The sequence below is a fragment of the Peromyscus maniculatus genome, chromosome X (assembly GCF_049852395.1).
Source record: "Peromyscus maniculatus bairdii isolate BWxNUB_F1_BW_parent chromosome X, HU_Pman_BW_mat_3.1, whole genome shotgun sequence".
Lineage (NCBI taxonomy): Eukaryota > Metazoa > Chordata > Mammalia > Rodentia > Cricetidae > Peromyscus > Peromyscus maniculatus.
Genome location: NC_134875.1, coordinates 31,725,176 through 31,742,656, shown reverse-complemented (window position 1 = coordinate 31,742,656; position 17,481 = coordinate 31,725,176). Strand labels below are relative to the sequence as shown.

Sequence of the window (17,481 nt, the reverse complement as noted above, 5' to 3'; positions counted from 1 at the left end):
TTATTTTCTTGCTGACCTTAAAAGTATAGTGGGTAGATGTGAAGCTGGAACTGCTTGGCTGAACACCTCAGCTCTGGCTTTTCACATACTCGATTTCTACTGCTTTCCAATGACCACTTACAGAGGCATTATGCGCAGAACACCTATTGATGTCCCACTGATATTGATGTGATTTTCCCTGGAGGATTCAGGGCAACCCAGCATATAGTCATTAGTATGTAAAGGTTATGTATAATGGATAATAGAGGAAAATAAAATAGCAGAAAGGAATTTGCACAGGAAACAGAAGCAGTAAATAGTTTCAGTGAAAGATTTTCTTTGGTTATACAGCAAATGCAAAGGGGATTGAAAAAAAGGATGACTCTTACAGACTCAAAAAGGGTGGAGGGTGAAATGATTTCATATTTTGAAGTATAATACTGTTTTATTTCAACCACAGAAAGCCATTTAAAAATAATCTTATATAATATAGTTCTTATGTGGCATCTTTCACCTGAATGTGTATTTATGAATTCTTATGTTACTTTTCTGAGATGGTCAGCAATAGGGCAGTAATAAGATAAATCCAGGAAGATGGCTTCTTTTCAGTACTTGGTTTTGAACCCAAGGTCTCAAGCATGCTAAACAAGCACTCTACCACTGAGCTATATAACACTCAGCTTCAGGAAGAGGGTTTTACTGATTTGTCTAAAGCCATATAATACCCAGGTCATAAGAGAGAAAATAAGAAAGTCACAGTGTTTGCTATAAGAAATCTTCTTTTGAGCCCACTCAATGTACCATGTAAGCATTTTGGATGAAATGTTTTGCAATTAGAAAATCTCACAGTAAATATTTTCAAAAGACATCTCTTATCCAATCAAACTACTTCATTCCCCTTACCATTGTAATAGATTACCTGGTACACCTAGTTAGATTTTAAAACAGCCAGGTAGAGTATTTACTGGTACGAGAAAAGGAAGTGAGGTCTAATGCTAAAAAGCATGTTTTATGGAGTTTGCTCTGTCATTAAAAAGTAAAAGAATCACAAGCAATATGCTTAATTAATAGAACCCATGAACAACAATAACAAATGAAAATTAGAATTATATTAATATTTAACCATTATAAACTACTTTCTATGTTTATATCCTATTTCAAGTACTTTAATTCTTACCAATTAATTTATTTCTACTCATAATCCTATTATAAGTACTATTTTAAGTATGTTTTTCATGTGAGTAAATGGAGGTCTAAACAGATTAAATGATTCACTCAAGGTAATGTGCCAGTAAGTAGAGATTTGAAAATCTATGTTCATAACTGTTGTAGAATGTTACCTTACTATCATGTCATTTTGATATTCCATATAAAACATCATTCCCTGTAATGTCTAACATTACAGGGACCCATTAACAAAATAAAGAAAATAAACACTCATTAACAAAATAAAGAAAATAAACAAATCTCAGATTATATAATAAAATGCCTGACATAGCTATCACATCATAATAAATTTACATAGAAATACAGATTTAAACATAATGTAAACTTATTATTAACACACATTCTCATATTACCTGAGTTTATTTGTTATATCTTATATATAAGACATTACTTCCATATAGTAAACTGAACAGAAACTAACACATATAACACTAAACTGATTTCATAATTGAGCAATGCTGGTGGCCATGTCAGATGAGCAGTAGGTGGTAATTGAAGTTCAAGGTGTCAGCACACCAGGAAGAAAATCCCTGATGGGTGAATCACAGACAGGCAAGGCCCCGAGACCACAGACCCTGGAATATCTTTTGCTTCTGTGGTGTCTTTGCATGTTTGATGCTGCCATCTTTCTCTGGTATCTGTCATGGTGTGAATGGGTGTGGGGAGATCCCCACTGCCTGTGATGTAGTGTGTTTATCTTATGGAAACATCCATTTTACTGGGCATTCTTACCTGTGGATTATTATGAAGATGATTTCTTCTTATGCTGTACTGTCTAATTGTTAATAATAATGTTAGTTTAAATAGAGGGTTTTTTTTTCGAGACAGGGTTTCTCTGTGCAGTTTTGATGCCTGTCCTGGATCTTACCTTGTAGACCAGGCTGGCCTCGAACTCAGAGAGATCTGCCTGGCTCTGCCTCCTGAGTGCTGGGATTAAAGGCGTGCACCACTGCCACCCAGCTTTAAATAGAGTTTTGATGATAAAAATATAAACAAGGAAATGTCACACAGCTACAACACATGAGTTTCCATTGAGGAGCCATATAGACTGTAGCTTAGGTTAATGATTAAGAAAAACAATTGAGTTCCAGTAGCCCAGCTAGTCTAAATTCTTCTAATCTTAATGTTGGGAGGTGTGTTCACAGGTTTTGGTATGCATCATTAGCTGAAACAAAGCTTTAAAATAACTTCAAGTTATATCAGATGTTTTGATGATAGCATTGAGATGAAAAACCTCAGGAAAAAAATGTAAAGTTCACAAGGACACATAGCTGAGGTAAAAAATACAAAACCACCCAACTGTTACTAGGTGACATACTTTCCTTGCTAGGGTTGGTTGATGATCAAAGGTGATGATTAACTCCTTATCCTCATTTTTGCCCTCAATCTCCTGATTGAAAAAAAACAACAAAACAACTATTGATGAGTGGGTAATTACTCTAAAGATTTAAAGTATAGCTGACTGATTTTTTTCAAATACAAAAGTTTAGGTTTGTGATTCCTTATAAGATTACCTTTCAAGATAAGTAATAAGGTAATTGACATGTCTTTGTAACTGCAAAATGCAGACTGCCAGGAAAGACCTGACTGAGAAGAATATCTTACTTGGCAACACTGTTAATCTATAAGAAGTTGCTTGAGTATGAATGTGTGTGGGTTCTTGGGATAATTTGCTATTAACCTGTAATATGTAAAATGTTTAATAATGTAAGAGATATGGAAAACATGCTGGTTTTGTTTACTATTTGTTTTGTATTCATTGTAATCATTCACTTGAAAAATAGAATATAACCACGTTGTAATTCCTATATTGCCTGAAAAACTTTGTTGGGGTATATAAGCTGTAGAGAAAAAAGTATACAGTAGAGAGAACACAGGAAGAACATAGAATAGAGAACAGAGAAGGAAACCATCAAGAGAGAGTGTGAGTGTCTTTTTCCCTAACCCCTCAGATAGAAAAGTCTAGTATGCACTGACCCTGTGGATTTCCTCTGACCCTGTGCTGCTTGGGGACTTTCCCCACCCCTGGGCAGTGATAGACCAAGAACACTTTGAGGGGTCTTGATGATACTGGAACATCTCAGATTACTCCTTATTTTGAATATTTTATTCTTAACACTTTTTCATCATGTTTATGTGCATATGTATGAAGTTGTGTGGAGGTCACAAGACAACTTGCAGTGTAAAGTTCTCTACTTCCATAAAATGGGTTTAAGGGATTGAACTCTGATACTTAGGCTTGATGGCAACTCCCTTTTCTTGCTAAGCCATCTTGCTGGCCCTTGTTCCTTATTTTGAATGATTTCATGTTAAAATCATACTGGAACTTCAATTCTTCTTTATCCTTTCATTCATCAAATTTCTCATTACAGGTCATTATATTTCATGAAACCTGATATAAAGGAAATATTTTTGACACAGGAAAGCATCATCCATGTTTACTAGAGTAGAAATTGCTTGATGGAAATTACCAAGCAGGAATCATGGATATCAGCAGAGACTCCAGTACATCTCTGCAGAAGCAATCTGTTTATTTTCATACCTCATCCTGTGTCATGGCTTCTTTAGAAACTGGTTATGTGAAGACTATCTGTTAATGCTTTAGAAAAATGGGAACCAATCAAACAGTTATTTATAAGTATGAGAAAATCTAAATATCCTTTTTTAACCACTTCTCAGAATCATATTCATTATATCTTAGTGAATAATTCTGATTCAGTTGGGAAATGGAATTTCAGGTTAAATCTGAAAAGAAGTTGTTAGTGACATATTTAGATAGTTTTATCTTTTAATCAGGATATTGCTATGGATATCACTCTGTATAAATAAAATGATGATTGGCCAGTAGCCAGGCAGGAAGTATAGGCAGGAAAAGCAGAGAAGAAAATTCTGGGAACAGGAAGGCTGAGTCAGAGATGCTATGAGCTGCTCCCATGAGTACCAACATATAAGATACCGGTAAGCCACAAGCCACGTGGCAAGGTAGAGATTTATGGAAATGGGTTAATTTAAGCTATAAGAACAGTTAGCAAAAAGCCTGCCATGGCCATACAGTTTGTATGCAATATAAGTCTCTGTGTTTACTTGGTTGGGTCTGAGCGGCTGCGGGACTGGCGGGTGACAAAGATTTGTCCTGACTGTGGGCCAGGCAGGACTGGAGAAAACTCCAGCTATAGGATATTATATTCATTGCTGGAATAAGGCTTTCAAAAACCACATGTTTCTTAAACTATTTACATTTTTAAACTGGCAGAACCACTCAAGCAAGGAAATTAATATTCAGTCAAAATAAAATGCCATCCAGAAAAATCAATACAATTTTCTATTAAGTGTGGGTGACTTTAATCAGAGTGACTGAAGAACAACATTTTCCTTTAAAAGTAGAAAGAATGCTTAAAATTACCCTCCAAAACTCAAGAAACACACATTTTTCAACTTCTTGTGAAAATAAGGTTATCTGTTTTGGTTCTTATGAATCCTTGGGAAGACATTGTTGCACTGAAAGCTCCCAAGTGCTTTAATGAAATCGCTACCTGGAAAACTCAGTAGCCATATTACTGTGTACCTATCATTTAAGAAGCTATTGTAGATTAGTATTTAGGACCTCTAATGAGAAAACCATAACAACCTTTTAATTGAAAGGAACATGGCTAACTACAGCAATTGCAATCAATAAGACTGTGTTAGTAGAATAAATATTTCTTCTCAAAGAGTGCTCCTTCCACTCCCAACAGCAGTATTTAAGGTTGGGGATGAAAAAAAGAACTAGAAATTCATTTGTTATTACAGCACTTAGCTATGGTACAAATCTGTTCATCTTAGCACTGAAAATGAATTCCTGTCCCATTACAAACAAAACAAACTTATGTTAAAAAGAAAACTCATGCGTAGGGCTTACCAATTACGTAGGCTAGTAACAAGGCCAAAGTCACTGTGATTGCAGTGGCGCTCAAGGCTGTGCACTTCCAATTGCAGCATCTATAAGGTTTGTTAAAAGTGAAGGCAGGTCGGGAAAAGGTGCTCCGAGGCAGCGGCCTGGGAGGTGGTGAATAGACAGTATTGGATGTCAGAGGGTAGTTCTGACTGGCTGCACTGAAGATAGCAGAAGAACCAGATCCATGTTTGAACAGGAAATGCCTAATGGGGGAAAACAGAAAAGTTTCCCTGTAAATACCAGAGCCAATTTCTACAAACCTCACAAGCTCTACAAATTTTACACCATCATACAATGTTTAATCTCACCAGCCCTGGAAAGGCTAGACAGAGATTTCAGGTAACCCACAAGTAACTGAGTTGTCTTCGGTATCTTTGTCATTTCTTCTGCTCCTCCTCCTCATCACCTCTGTCACTCTGTCCCTTCTTTCCTCAGTCCCTCCTTTCCTTGCTTTCTTGCCGACTAGCAAATGTTGCCATTCCATAGTTGATATTCCCTATGCTTTTCTCACTCCTTAATCATGATTCTGAAGAGATGACTGTATTGTACCATCAGATTTTGATAATTAGAGCTTCCTAGATACCAGTGTTTGGGCATTTCCTCACTATCAAACCTTGAAGACAAGATTTTTGACAGATATTCATTAATTTTTAATTTAAAAATATCAAACATATGGCTCACTTGAGGTAAGTTACCCCATTTAATCATCAATAAGCTTTAACAGTTCACATTTGATTGTACCCCATTTTATCTGTTCAGTTCATCTCTTCATTTATCTACTAACTGGTGCTAGTTTTTGATAACTGGCATATATTAGAAAATTTCTCACAATATTTCAGAATCCAATATTATTATATAGAGTTGATATTTTATAGTTTGTTTTCAATATAAAAATTATATGTGAAAATATATACTGTTAACATATATCATTGTTGAGATTTGAAAACATGCAATTACTTGTGCAACTCAAACCCCTATCTGAATGTAGAACAGTCCCATAACTCCAGAAACTCCCTCATGTTTTCCAAGCAAATTTCTACTTTAATTTCCAGAGACAAACTCAACTCTGTACTTTGTTACCATACATTCATTATGCCTGCTGTGGAACTTTGCACCTGTGGAGTAATGATGCTATTATATTATAGTATATTCCTATAGCTCATTACTAGTATAACTGGACATTTCATAAATAGTAGTGATATATTCATAAGTAAGAACTTGAGAAAAACACACACACACATAAATATATATATATATATATATATATATATATATATATATATATATATATATTTGTCCCTGTACTCTATCCTTACTGGGTGCTAAGTGCCATGTGTTCTATTATGTGCTCATCATCGAATTCATTCTTTACTCATGTGAAACAGGCTATGATGTTTTCCTCATTGGGCTTTTAAGAATGGGAAAGCAAAAATAGGTTTAACAACTTGTCCAAATTCACCTGGTAAGCAAGTGACAGAGCTAGAATCAGCATACAGGTCATCCAGGCTTCAAAGTCCTGAATCTTAACCACTCTACTGTGCCCTCTATGGCAGTAAAATGCACTGCTAAACAAAGCACATTCTAGTGTTGCATTTTAATGTACAGTATAAAACCTCTCAGTAAGTGAAAAGTCAACATCACCTTGCAACATATGCCCAAATGCAGAAGATTCATTTCTAGCTTCCACATTTAAAGGAAAAGAAGCATGTTTAAAGAAAAGAGCCCCAACAACTCCATATACCAGGTGATGAAAAATGCTGATAATAGAGAATTTGGCTTGAGTATCATGGAGGTTAACTGTTTGCTAAAGGGCTGAGTTACTGAATGAAATTGAGATTCCTGCGTCTTTTTAGAGGGCAACTTAACATTATATACCAAAAGATTTTAAATACACATATTATTTACATAACAATTATGCTTTCAGGAGTTTATCTTTAGGAAATATTGTCTATGACAATTTATTTAAGAAGTCATTTGTTACAATGATACCTATAATAGCCAAAATAACCTACTCATATCCCTAATACTTGATATTTCATTAAGTGATTTTTAAAACACATAATACACAATCATTACAAATTGTGATATAAACATATTTATTCACTAGGAAAAGCATTTACACATAGTACTAAGGATAAGTAGCCAGGCCTCAAAAGAGGCAATATGATATATATTTTTAAAGGACAAAAAAGGCAGGCATAGTATTCGTGGATAAAAGCGTAATTTGTGTAATGTTTAAAATTTAGGGGTATTTTATTAAGGAAAATGCATTTAATCTCATATCAGTTTTTAATAGGATTAACAGATTGGTATCTGGTGAATTTACTAATCTCCTCCCTATCTAGAGGGGTTAGGCACCAAGTCAGTTTCTATAAATGTATTATTTTGATCCTTATGTGTGTTTGAGGTTGGTACTATTACCTTACTCTCTAGATGACAAAATCAAGACCCACAGAATTTTGGTGAAAACTGGTAACTGGTAATTTTTTAATATTAATAAGCGATAACATTTGAGTGTTGAGTTGCATCATTCATGGTTCCATTTCAAAAAGCATTATATCACTTTGCACTTATAGCAAGCTTATTATGATGTTTTCAGATGAGAACAACAAAACACAAAGAGATGCAGAAACTGGTCCATGGTCCCATTACTAATAACTGGTGATGTACAATTGCCAAACACCAGTATATTGGCTCCAGAGCCCTTGCTATCAGACCATACACATAGTAGGCTTATGCAACTACTGAAAACATTAAAATTTTAATATTGATCTGTTAAAGTACAGAAACACATTTTATGCTGAACTTGGCATGTAGACATTCAACTGATGTTTTATACTGTTTCCTTTGGGCTTAATGAGAAGAATATGAGAATGACAGCTACAGAATCACAAAGTTGGGAGGAACTTCCTTATAAATCTTCTAGTAGCAAAATGCCCTCATTTTTCAATAAGAAAAAGAATGAAAGTGATTTACTTAAGTAACAGCTAGTTAATATTATGGATGAAGCTGGAATCAGGTATTTCCTATTTAGTTATATTTCTATTGTCTGACATTATCTGTAACCTAATCTTCATCAGATAAGCATCATGTTCTAATAACTTATGTTAACTGACTCAAAATCAACAATCATTATCTGTTCAAACCATATTACATAATGTATGTGTATTTTTTTGTTTGCCTTTGTGCTGGTTTGTTCTTTTGTTAACTTGGCACAAGCTGAAGTCATCTGGAAAGAGGGAGCCTCGGTTGAGGAATTGCCTCTATCAGACTGGCCTGTAGACAAGTCTATGGGGGTATTTTCTTAATTGATGATTGATGTGGGAGTGCCTAGTCTACTATGGGGTTTGTCATCTGTGAGCAGGTGGTCTTAGATGGTATAAGAATGCAGGATGAGCAAGCCAAGGGTATTGAGCAGTAAGCTGTTTTCCTCCATGGCCTCTGCTTCAGTTCTCCCTCAGGTTGTGTGGTGATATATTGTGTACCCTAATAAAATTTGCCTGAAGATCAGAGAACAGAACAAGCCACTAAGATTAAATATAGAGGCCAGGCAGTGGTGGCACACACCTTTAATCCTAGCACTTGGGAGGCAGAGATCCATCTGGATCTCTGTGAGTTCAAAGCTACCAAGGACTACATGAGATTGACTCAGTCTAGGAGAGGAAACAGAGCCAGGCAGTGGTGGCACACACCTTTAATCCTAGTACTGGGAAGCATACACGCCTTTAATCCCAGGAAGTGATGGCTGAATCAAGAAAGGTAAATAAGGTGTGAGAAGACAGGAACTAAAGGCTTTTTGGCAGAAGTGTCCCTATCAGCAATAGGCTCTTTCAGGCTGAGGAGTTGGTGAGGTAAGAAGTGGTGGCTGTGGCTTTCTCTGCTTCTCTGATCTTCAGGTAAATTTTATTAGGGTACACAATGTATTGCCACAAAGTCCCTATCTTGAGCTCCCTCACTGATAAAAGAATAAGGTGAAAGTTGCATTTGGTCATGGTATTTTACCACAATAGAAATCCTAATTAAGGCAGAAACTGATACAAAGTTGAGAGGTATTGCCGTGACAGTTTCTGGACATGTGTTTTGTGGAAGATTGTGGTAGCATTTGAACGTTAGGATAGAAAGACACTGGATACTTTGAGCTCAGTGGGCTCCGCTGTGGAGGCTTGGAAGGTAAGAGCTTTGAGCAACACAGATAATAGAGGCCTATCTTGTGAGGTTGCAGAGGGCAGAAAAACTCGGTCTGGAGCTTTCACATGCTATTTCGAATTAATACTCTGTGATTCTGTTCTGCTGGAGTTGAAGAATAGATTGATTAACAAGAGACTACAAGCACCACAGTGAAATATTTGTTTTGTTGGGACAATTGATGCTTGTCAGATGGGGCACAAGAGTCTGATGTGATTAAGAAGAGACCAGCACATTTCTCTGGGAAGTGTTTTTTCTTTAGGGTGAGCACATGAAAGCCGTGATGTAGAGATTGTGCTGGCAGCTGAGCTTGGCAATGTGTAAGTTTCCCAGGTCTTACTGGTTTTGGCGGCAAGAAAGGTTCCCAGAAAGCAGCTGAGGCTGGGCACTGTGGGAGGCCATTGGTGAAGGTGAAGTCTCAGTTTGGTGAAGGTCCTAGAATATTGGAGATGCCAATACCATGGAATGACTACCAAGGACAGAAGCAGCTGTGGAGTGGAGCCAGCCTAAGCTTCAGACAAGCGGCCAGCAGCAGAGTGGAGAAATGAATCCCCTTGGGGCCCAGAAGATCATGAGTCCCAGAAGGCTGAGCTTTGCACTGTTGGACTTTGCTTTTGCTTTGCTTTGATTGTAACTGTGGCCTGATTACCCTCTTGGAGTAAAAAGTGTGTAACTTGCTTTTTGATTTCACAGGTGCTCACAGTTGAGAGACTTAGAATTTGTAGAGAAACTTGGGAGTTTTAGAGAGACTGGAATTTTAAGAGACTTTTGGATATTTTAAAGCAACTGAATTTTTAAAGACTCTGGGACTCTGGAATGTTTTATATTGCGATATTGATATTAATATGAGATCTTAGAGATGAAAAGAAAGGCTATGGATTAATGAGTGATGCATTTGCATGTCAAGTTGACAAGGGGTCAATTGTACTGTTCCCTTTTTTGTCCACATGACACAAGACAGAGTTATCTGAGAAGAGGGAAGCACAGTTGAGAAAATGCCTCCAGAAGACTGGCCTGTAGGCAAGCCTGTACAATAATTTCTTAATCAGTGATTGATACAGGAGTGCCCAGGCCATTGTGAGCTGTGGCAGCCCTGGGCAGGTGGTCCTGGAAGGTAAAAGAAAGCAGGATGAGCAAGCCATGGGTGAGCAAGCCTGTAAGCAGCATTCCTCTATGCTTCTGCTTCAGTTCCTGCCCTGACTTCCCTCCATGATGGAGTGTGAGGTGGAAGTATAGGATCACATAAACCCTCTCCTCTCCAAGTTACTTCCTGGTCATAGTATTTTAGCACAGCAATAGGGACTCTAACTAAGACACCAAGGATCTGAATTCTGGTACTTATACTTGTGTGGTAAGTACTTGTATCCACTGAGCCATCGCTTGAGACTTCTTTTGTAAGCCATATGTTCGTATAGCAACTTTTAAAGACTGATGAACTGTTTTGAATCAATGGACAAGCATCACAGGACAAACTACTCTTCAGTAGATAAAATATTATTGTTTCTAAAAGGCATCTAATTTATCCCAATAATGGAAGAATGGAGACATGGTATATGAGTAGCAGTAAGAGAAAAATGTATTTTATTGGATAAGTGAGCTATAGCATTGTGTTGATTTCATGTAACTGTGCTTCGTTTTTTAGGTTTTAAAATAACCTGTGCTTTAAAAATGCAGATCTCTTCTTTATTGCCTGGAGAGCTCTCCTAGCCAGAGTTTTCCTCACTGGCCACTGAATTTACTAATGAGCAAGAAATGTAGCAGTTCACAAAGAGGAGAGTAGCATAGCTGTCTTAGCTTTCTACCCTTACCTTGTGATTATTTTGAGGTGGCAAAATGTCACAGACATGTAAGTAATCCTATACAGCCTCACCCTGATACATTTCTATGGGACAAAGCGAAAACCTAGGAGCATGGACTCTTCTACCTAATGTTTGAAGATAAAAAATTCTTCAATCTTTTGCATATTTATGAAGAAGAACAATTGGATTTTCAAGACAATGTAAGTGGCCCTATATGTTGGATATTGATTTGGTTTGGTATATCATTAAGAGGTAGAAGAAAGACAGAGAATTGTTGGCTATTATGATGGCAATTACAAGCAATAATCAATATCCCTGAGCACTGTAATTTCATCTGATGTACACCAAAGGATTTCCAAATGCAGTTTCACAAGTAAAATATTACAGATTAATGAATAAATTCAACAGTCACAGCAGAGCAGCATTTAAACTAATTCATGTTTGAGTGGAATCCAAATCATAGTCCTCAGTGAGAGTAGATAATAAAATAAGTTCATATACTAACGTTCTTGTTTTCTTATTAACAAGCCCACACTAAGAGTCTATGCTGAAAGCGATATATACTTTGAAGTGTATCCTGAGAAACAGCAATATAAATGCTATGTATTGTCACAAACTTTGCAGGTCATTGTGGAAAGTGAAACTAGAGCCTAATGTGTTTTCATAGTCCTTGAAAAAACTAGGAGCATAAAGACAAATGCACAGTGCTAGATTTCAGCTATGTGCTCATAAAATCAGATCATCTGTCTAAGCACATTGCTTTTTCCCTCAGGACCTGAGGATATACTAAAATGTTGTTATCAATTTCACACAATTGGGTTTTTTTCCTACAGAGCAAATGATGAAAATGCAGTTCAAGAGTTTATGTGTAGGTAGTGCCTCTTTTTGCATCTGTTTTAATATTCAAGTTCAAATTTAAAAATGGAAAGTAAGATATTACCAAAGGAAATGTGCACATAAGGAAATTGTAAAAAAAAATCTTCAAGACTGATGATACTCAGTGGTGGTAAATGGGAGTATAATAAATGCTCCTGTAAGGATTTTAAAATCATCTATAAAAGGAGGAAATGTACTTGCTCTTTTAAGCCCCTATACTACATAATTCTGAATGTATCTGTTAGCATTAAATAATGTGATTTAATATGGCACTTAAAATTCTACAGGAAACAGACAGAAATCTACAGCTTTTTCACAACAGATACATAAATAACCAATGATTTTTCTCTTTTACATCTTGTAAACATTCTTATGAAACACATCTAAGCCTGTATTACTGTAGCTATAAGCGTTTGGATTATTTTTTTCCCAGAGAAAGTGGTTCAACTTGCTTCTATAGAAACGAGGTTGATTATTTAAAAAAGAGATTATGAGTAGGCCCAAATTACATTTGTATGGGATAATGGAATTTAGTTACTTATTTTTAAAGTTATTAAAAGTAGTTTGGTGATAAAAATCTAAATAATATAACATAAATTTGTCATCTTAAGTATTTTAAATTATGCAATTCAGTAGTGTTAAGTACCTTGTGAGAAGTCTCTATAATTACTTTTCTAGGAAATTTAAAACACTATTTGCCCACTCAACAACTCGGTCTTTCCCCCAGCACCCGCCATGCCACTGATTAAAAATGTTTCTATGATTCTGACTGCTTTACATAAGAGGAAACATGTAGTATTTATATTTCATGGCTGGCTCATTTCACTTAACAAGATGCATCCATGTTGCAGTACGTGACAGCATTTCTTTTCTTTTTAAGGCCAAATAATATTCTACTGTATGTAAAAATCATATTTTACTTATCGGTTCACTCCCTTATCAATAATTAGGGTATGCTGATCAGTTATTGGGATGAGTGCTTCGGTGCATACACGAAAAGAAGTATCTCTTTAAGGTCTTTTTTTTATTGATTTGGATACATACCCAAAAGAAGCATTATAGGATCTATTGTAGTTACATTTTTATTTTTCTAAGAAACTGTCATGTAATTTTCCCATAAAAGCTTGTATTTTTAAGTCCCTTCAACAATGTACAAAGGTTCTTCACGTATTTCCCTCTTCAATAAATATTATGTCTTAGGTTTCTTTTTGTTTTTTAGATTTACTTATTTTATGTGTGTGTACATGCACCATGCACATGTCTGGTGCTTGCAGAGTTCAAAAGAGAACTTTCCATCTCCTAGAAATGGAGTTACAGGTGGTTGTGAGCTTCCTGATGTGGGTGCTGGGAACTGAACCCGGGTCCTCTGGAAGAGTAGCAAGTGCTCTTAACTGCTGAGCTAACTCTGCTGTGGGACAGTCTATATGTCAAATTGCTCTGATTGGTCAATAAATAAAACACTGGTTGGCCAGTGGCCAGACAGGAAGTAGGTGGGACAAGGAGAGAGGAGAATTCTGGGAAGCAGAAGGCTGAGGCAGAGAGACACCGCCAGCCACCGCCATGATCAGCAGCATGTGAAGACGCCGGTAAGCCACCAGCCACGTGGCAAGGTATAGATTTATGGAAATGGATTAATTTAAGATATAAGAACAGTTAGCAAGAAGCCTGCCACGGCCATACAGTTTGTAAGCAATATAAGTCTCTGTGTTTGCTTGGTTGGGTCTGAGCGGCTGTGGGACTGGCGGGTGACAGAGATTTGTCCTGACTGTGGGCAAGGCAGGAAAACTCTAGCTACATAACTCTCTAGCCCTTGGGCTTCTGTTTGATAATAGTCTTACTACTGTGCTTTTTTTTTTTGCTTGCATTTCTTTGATAAGTTATGTTGCATATTTTTCCATATGTATTTTGAGCTTTTGTGTACTGTCTTTGGAGAAATAGGTATTCATAGGTATTCAATCTAATATTTCCCAAAAAACAAATATGAAAATGCAAGAAAACAGCATTTTGAATCAGCCCCATTTTCTTCTCTGACAAAAATATCTGGAATTGTTTGTGGAAAAATGTATCAGTCTCAATATTCTGTTTTCCATTAGTTATCCTTCTCAAATACTACAATTTAGAATCAATACCCTTAGAGGGTAATTATACAAATTTTCTGGATTAAAGTTTGAAAATGAAACAGGGTAAATAATTTTATCCCTCTACTAATAGCTACATAAAGGAGAATTTCATTTTTGTTTCTTATTCTTACTTCCAAATATTTAGATAACCTCTATCAACATGTCCTGCAAGCCTCACCTACCAAATGTTGGTAAACCATCTATGCTGTGTCATTCATAATTTTAATAGTTCATAACAATATTTCTGCATGCCTATAGAAGTCTTAATTTTGTGAAGTTTAAACCTTAGCTCAGTGATCTATTCTCAAACGGGAATATTCTATGATCTCCATTGGTACTGTGATTTTTTTAAAAAATGAATTAATCTGTAACAAGAAATATCTTTCCTACATTTTAATATGTCTCTGGATTACATATTAGCTGAACATAGAGAGCATTAACCAGTTTTTAGGTCTTTTATTTCAGAGGTAAACAAGAAATTATACACACATTAGTTTATATATCTTTGCTTCTTTTTACAATGCTTTCATTATGTTTTCCAGAAGTCACAGAGAAGCTTCACCCATGATACTTCAAAAAATATGGCTTCTTAAACAACACATGAACAAGGACAACAACAATAGACATGCTAAGGTAGAACGGGAAATCTCAAAAGGTCCAACCTCTAGACAAAGGACTACAGGCAGTCAAGGAAGGTTGAGAGCAGGAGAAACCGTCTTCCCCAGGGATGAGCCCATTAATGGGTTATTTGATACCAGCTCGTCAGCCCTGAATTCATATATATATACAAGCAACACAAATGGACTGAGCAGGTTGTATTTATATATTTAGACACACACACACACATATACACAGACACAGACACACACAGACACACACACACAGCATTATCAGTAACAATAAAAAGAGGCTATCAATTCAAGAGAGACTAGGAAGCACAAGGGAATGATGTAATTATATTTTAACTTAAAAGTATAAAAAAATTAAAATAATGCTCTTGATTTACTGTGTAGAATGAAGCTTTAAGATCCTAATGTAAATGTAAAAAGAGTATTTTGGTTTATCAGATTGAAATGATAATTAAATGTTTGCATCTCTTTTCATGTAATGTAAACCTGGCAGACAAAGAAAAAAAATTAATTCACAAGCTGATGAAATATCTTAATTGGTAAAGAACCACCTCTTGCAAGTTGACCTCTGTCCTCCGCATGTGTACCATAGCACACACATATGCACACATATTAAGTAAATAAATAATTGTAATAAAAGGTTCATTCATATTTGAACTCTTGTGGGATACTTTGGCAACAAAGGATTATTCTAAATAAAAATGCTAATGATTTTCAAATACTCACTGTTAATAATAATAGTAAGGCAAAGGCATTTGGTGAATATTTTATTACATGATAGATATTCTGGTATTTTACTTTGTATGTTTCTTTTCACTGCATTCTCATGATATCCCAATAATATGTAAGAAATTTTTTTTAGGTGAGGTGACCAAAGATCAGATATTGACTTTACAAATTACCTAATATCACACAACTGGTAAGTGATTGACTTGAAAATTAATTTCAGTTTGGTTGATTACTAAAATATGACCTACATGACAGTAGATATGTCTTTGTTTTACATTGTATTCAATTCTTAGCATATGAAAATATAACAAAAATAGGTGTTCAATGAATATTTTAAAATTCATGCATGAGGGATGTAATCAATTATTATGAATATTTTAGCTCTCAATATAACTCATAATGATGCTCTGAGAATTTTGTACCCTATATTCTGCTCATATTAACCTTTCCTTCACTCCCCCCTTATTGGAGCCCTGTCTCCTACTCTCCCAACTTCGTGTCTTCTATTAGACCAATCTAGTACCAGTTTGTACTGTCCACATGCTTCGGGATGTGTAGCCTTCCACTGAAGTATGGTCAAAATACCAGGAGCTAAATTCTTTCATTATTTTTTTATTGAAAACAGATTTTTATATAATATATTCAGATCATAGTTTCTCCTCCCCCAATTCTTCTCAGATCATCCCCACATCCCCACACACCCAATTCCCACCCTTTCTTTATCTCTTTTATTAGAAAACTGAGGTAACTAAACAAGGAAATAAATAAGCAAATCAGAATAGGACAAAACAAATGGAAAAATTAGAGCCAAAATAAAAGCATGAGAAACACATAACACCCACACACCTACCATAAAATACAAAATTGGATAATATAATATGTAAGTAAAAGACATGTAAGGTTTGAAAAATGCCCAGACAAAGCACTAAGACAAAAATCTTCCAAAAATACCATTGAGTTTGTTTTGTGTTGGCCATCTAGTCTTTGGCATAGGGCCTGCCCTTAAGTGTGGTTTGTATAACCAATGAGACTGCATTGGAGAAAAGAGATTTTTCCATGCTGAGCAGCTGTCAGTTGGAGATAGATTCTGCTTTGGGGATGGGGAATTGGGTTCACTTCTCTTGTCAACACTGGGAACTCGTCTTACTTTTGTCTGTGCAGGTGTTGTGCATGCTACCACAGTGCCTGCGAATTCATATAAGTGTCAGCCTTGTTGTGTCTAGAAGGCCTTCTTCCTTGGTGTCTTTCATCATCACTGGCTCTTAACCTCTTTTGTTAAATTCCCTGAGACTTGGGGGCGGGGTGATGGATTTCATGTAGACATCCCATTTAAGACTGAATGTTCCAAGGTCTTTCACTCTCTGTACATTGTGCAGTTATGAGTCTCTGAATTATTCCCATCTACTGCAGGAGGAATCTTCTATGATGATGGCTGAGCAAGACAGTGATCATATTTACTGACTCTCTCCTCCTCCAAGAAGCTGTCAGTCGTCAATAGCTCCTTATCTAAGAGTGGTACTTTGTGCCTACCTCCCCTCTACATGCTGGAATTCTGTCTGTCATGAGGTTGTACAGGTCCTGTGAACGCTGTCAAAATTCTGTGATGTCATATGTGCAGCTTTCCTGCTATGTGCAGAAATAATTGTTTCCTTGAAGTCACCCACCACCTCTGGCTCTTAAAATCTTTCTACTTCCTCTCCTGCAATGATATTTGAGCCTTGGGAGGATAGAGTGTGTTAGAAATGTCTAATTTAGAGCTGAGCATTCTAGTCTCTTATTCTTTACACCTTGACTGGTGTGTGTATCTGTGCTAACTGAAATCTACTTCAAAAAGAATCTGGCTTATCAGTGCAAGGAAATAGTGGTTAGACAAGTAATAGGTCATAGGAGACAACGTATTACTATTATTACTCTGCTAAACAGGCATAATATAAAACTATCTCTAATGCCTTATTGTTACACCCATAGATTAGTGCATCTCTCAGCCATGGTGGGGCAATATA

General features: G+C 36.2%; 1 protein-coding gene across 1 annotated transcript in view; it reads right to left on the bottom strand.

The window, feature by feature from the left end:
• Tenm1 (teneurin transmembrane protein 1) overlaps positions 1 to 17,481 on the bottom strand; it is an 827,344-nt gene that overhangs the window by 320,351 nt on the left and 489,512 nt on the right. Inside the window, exon 8 of the mRNA XM_006981543.4 lies at positions 5,105 to 5,343. Coding sequence (XP_006981605.1) covers positions 5,105 to 5,343 — 239 coding nt within the window. The remainder of the gene's footprint in view (positions 1 to 5,104; positions 5,344 to 17,481) is intronic.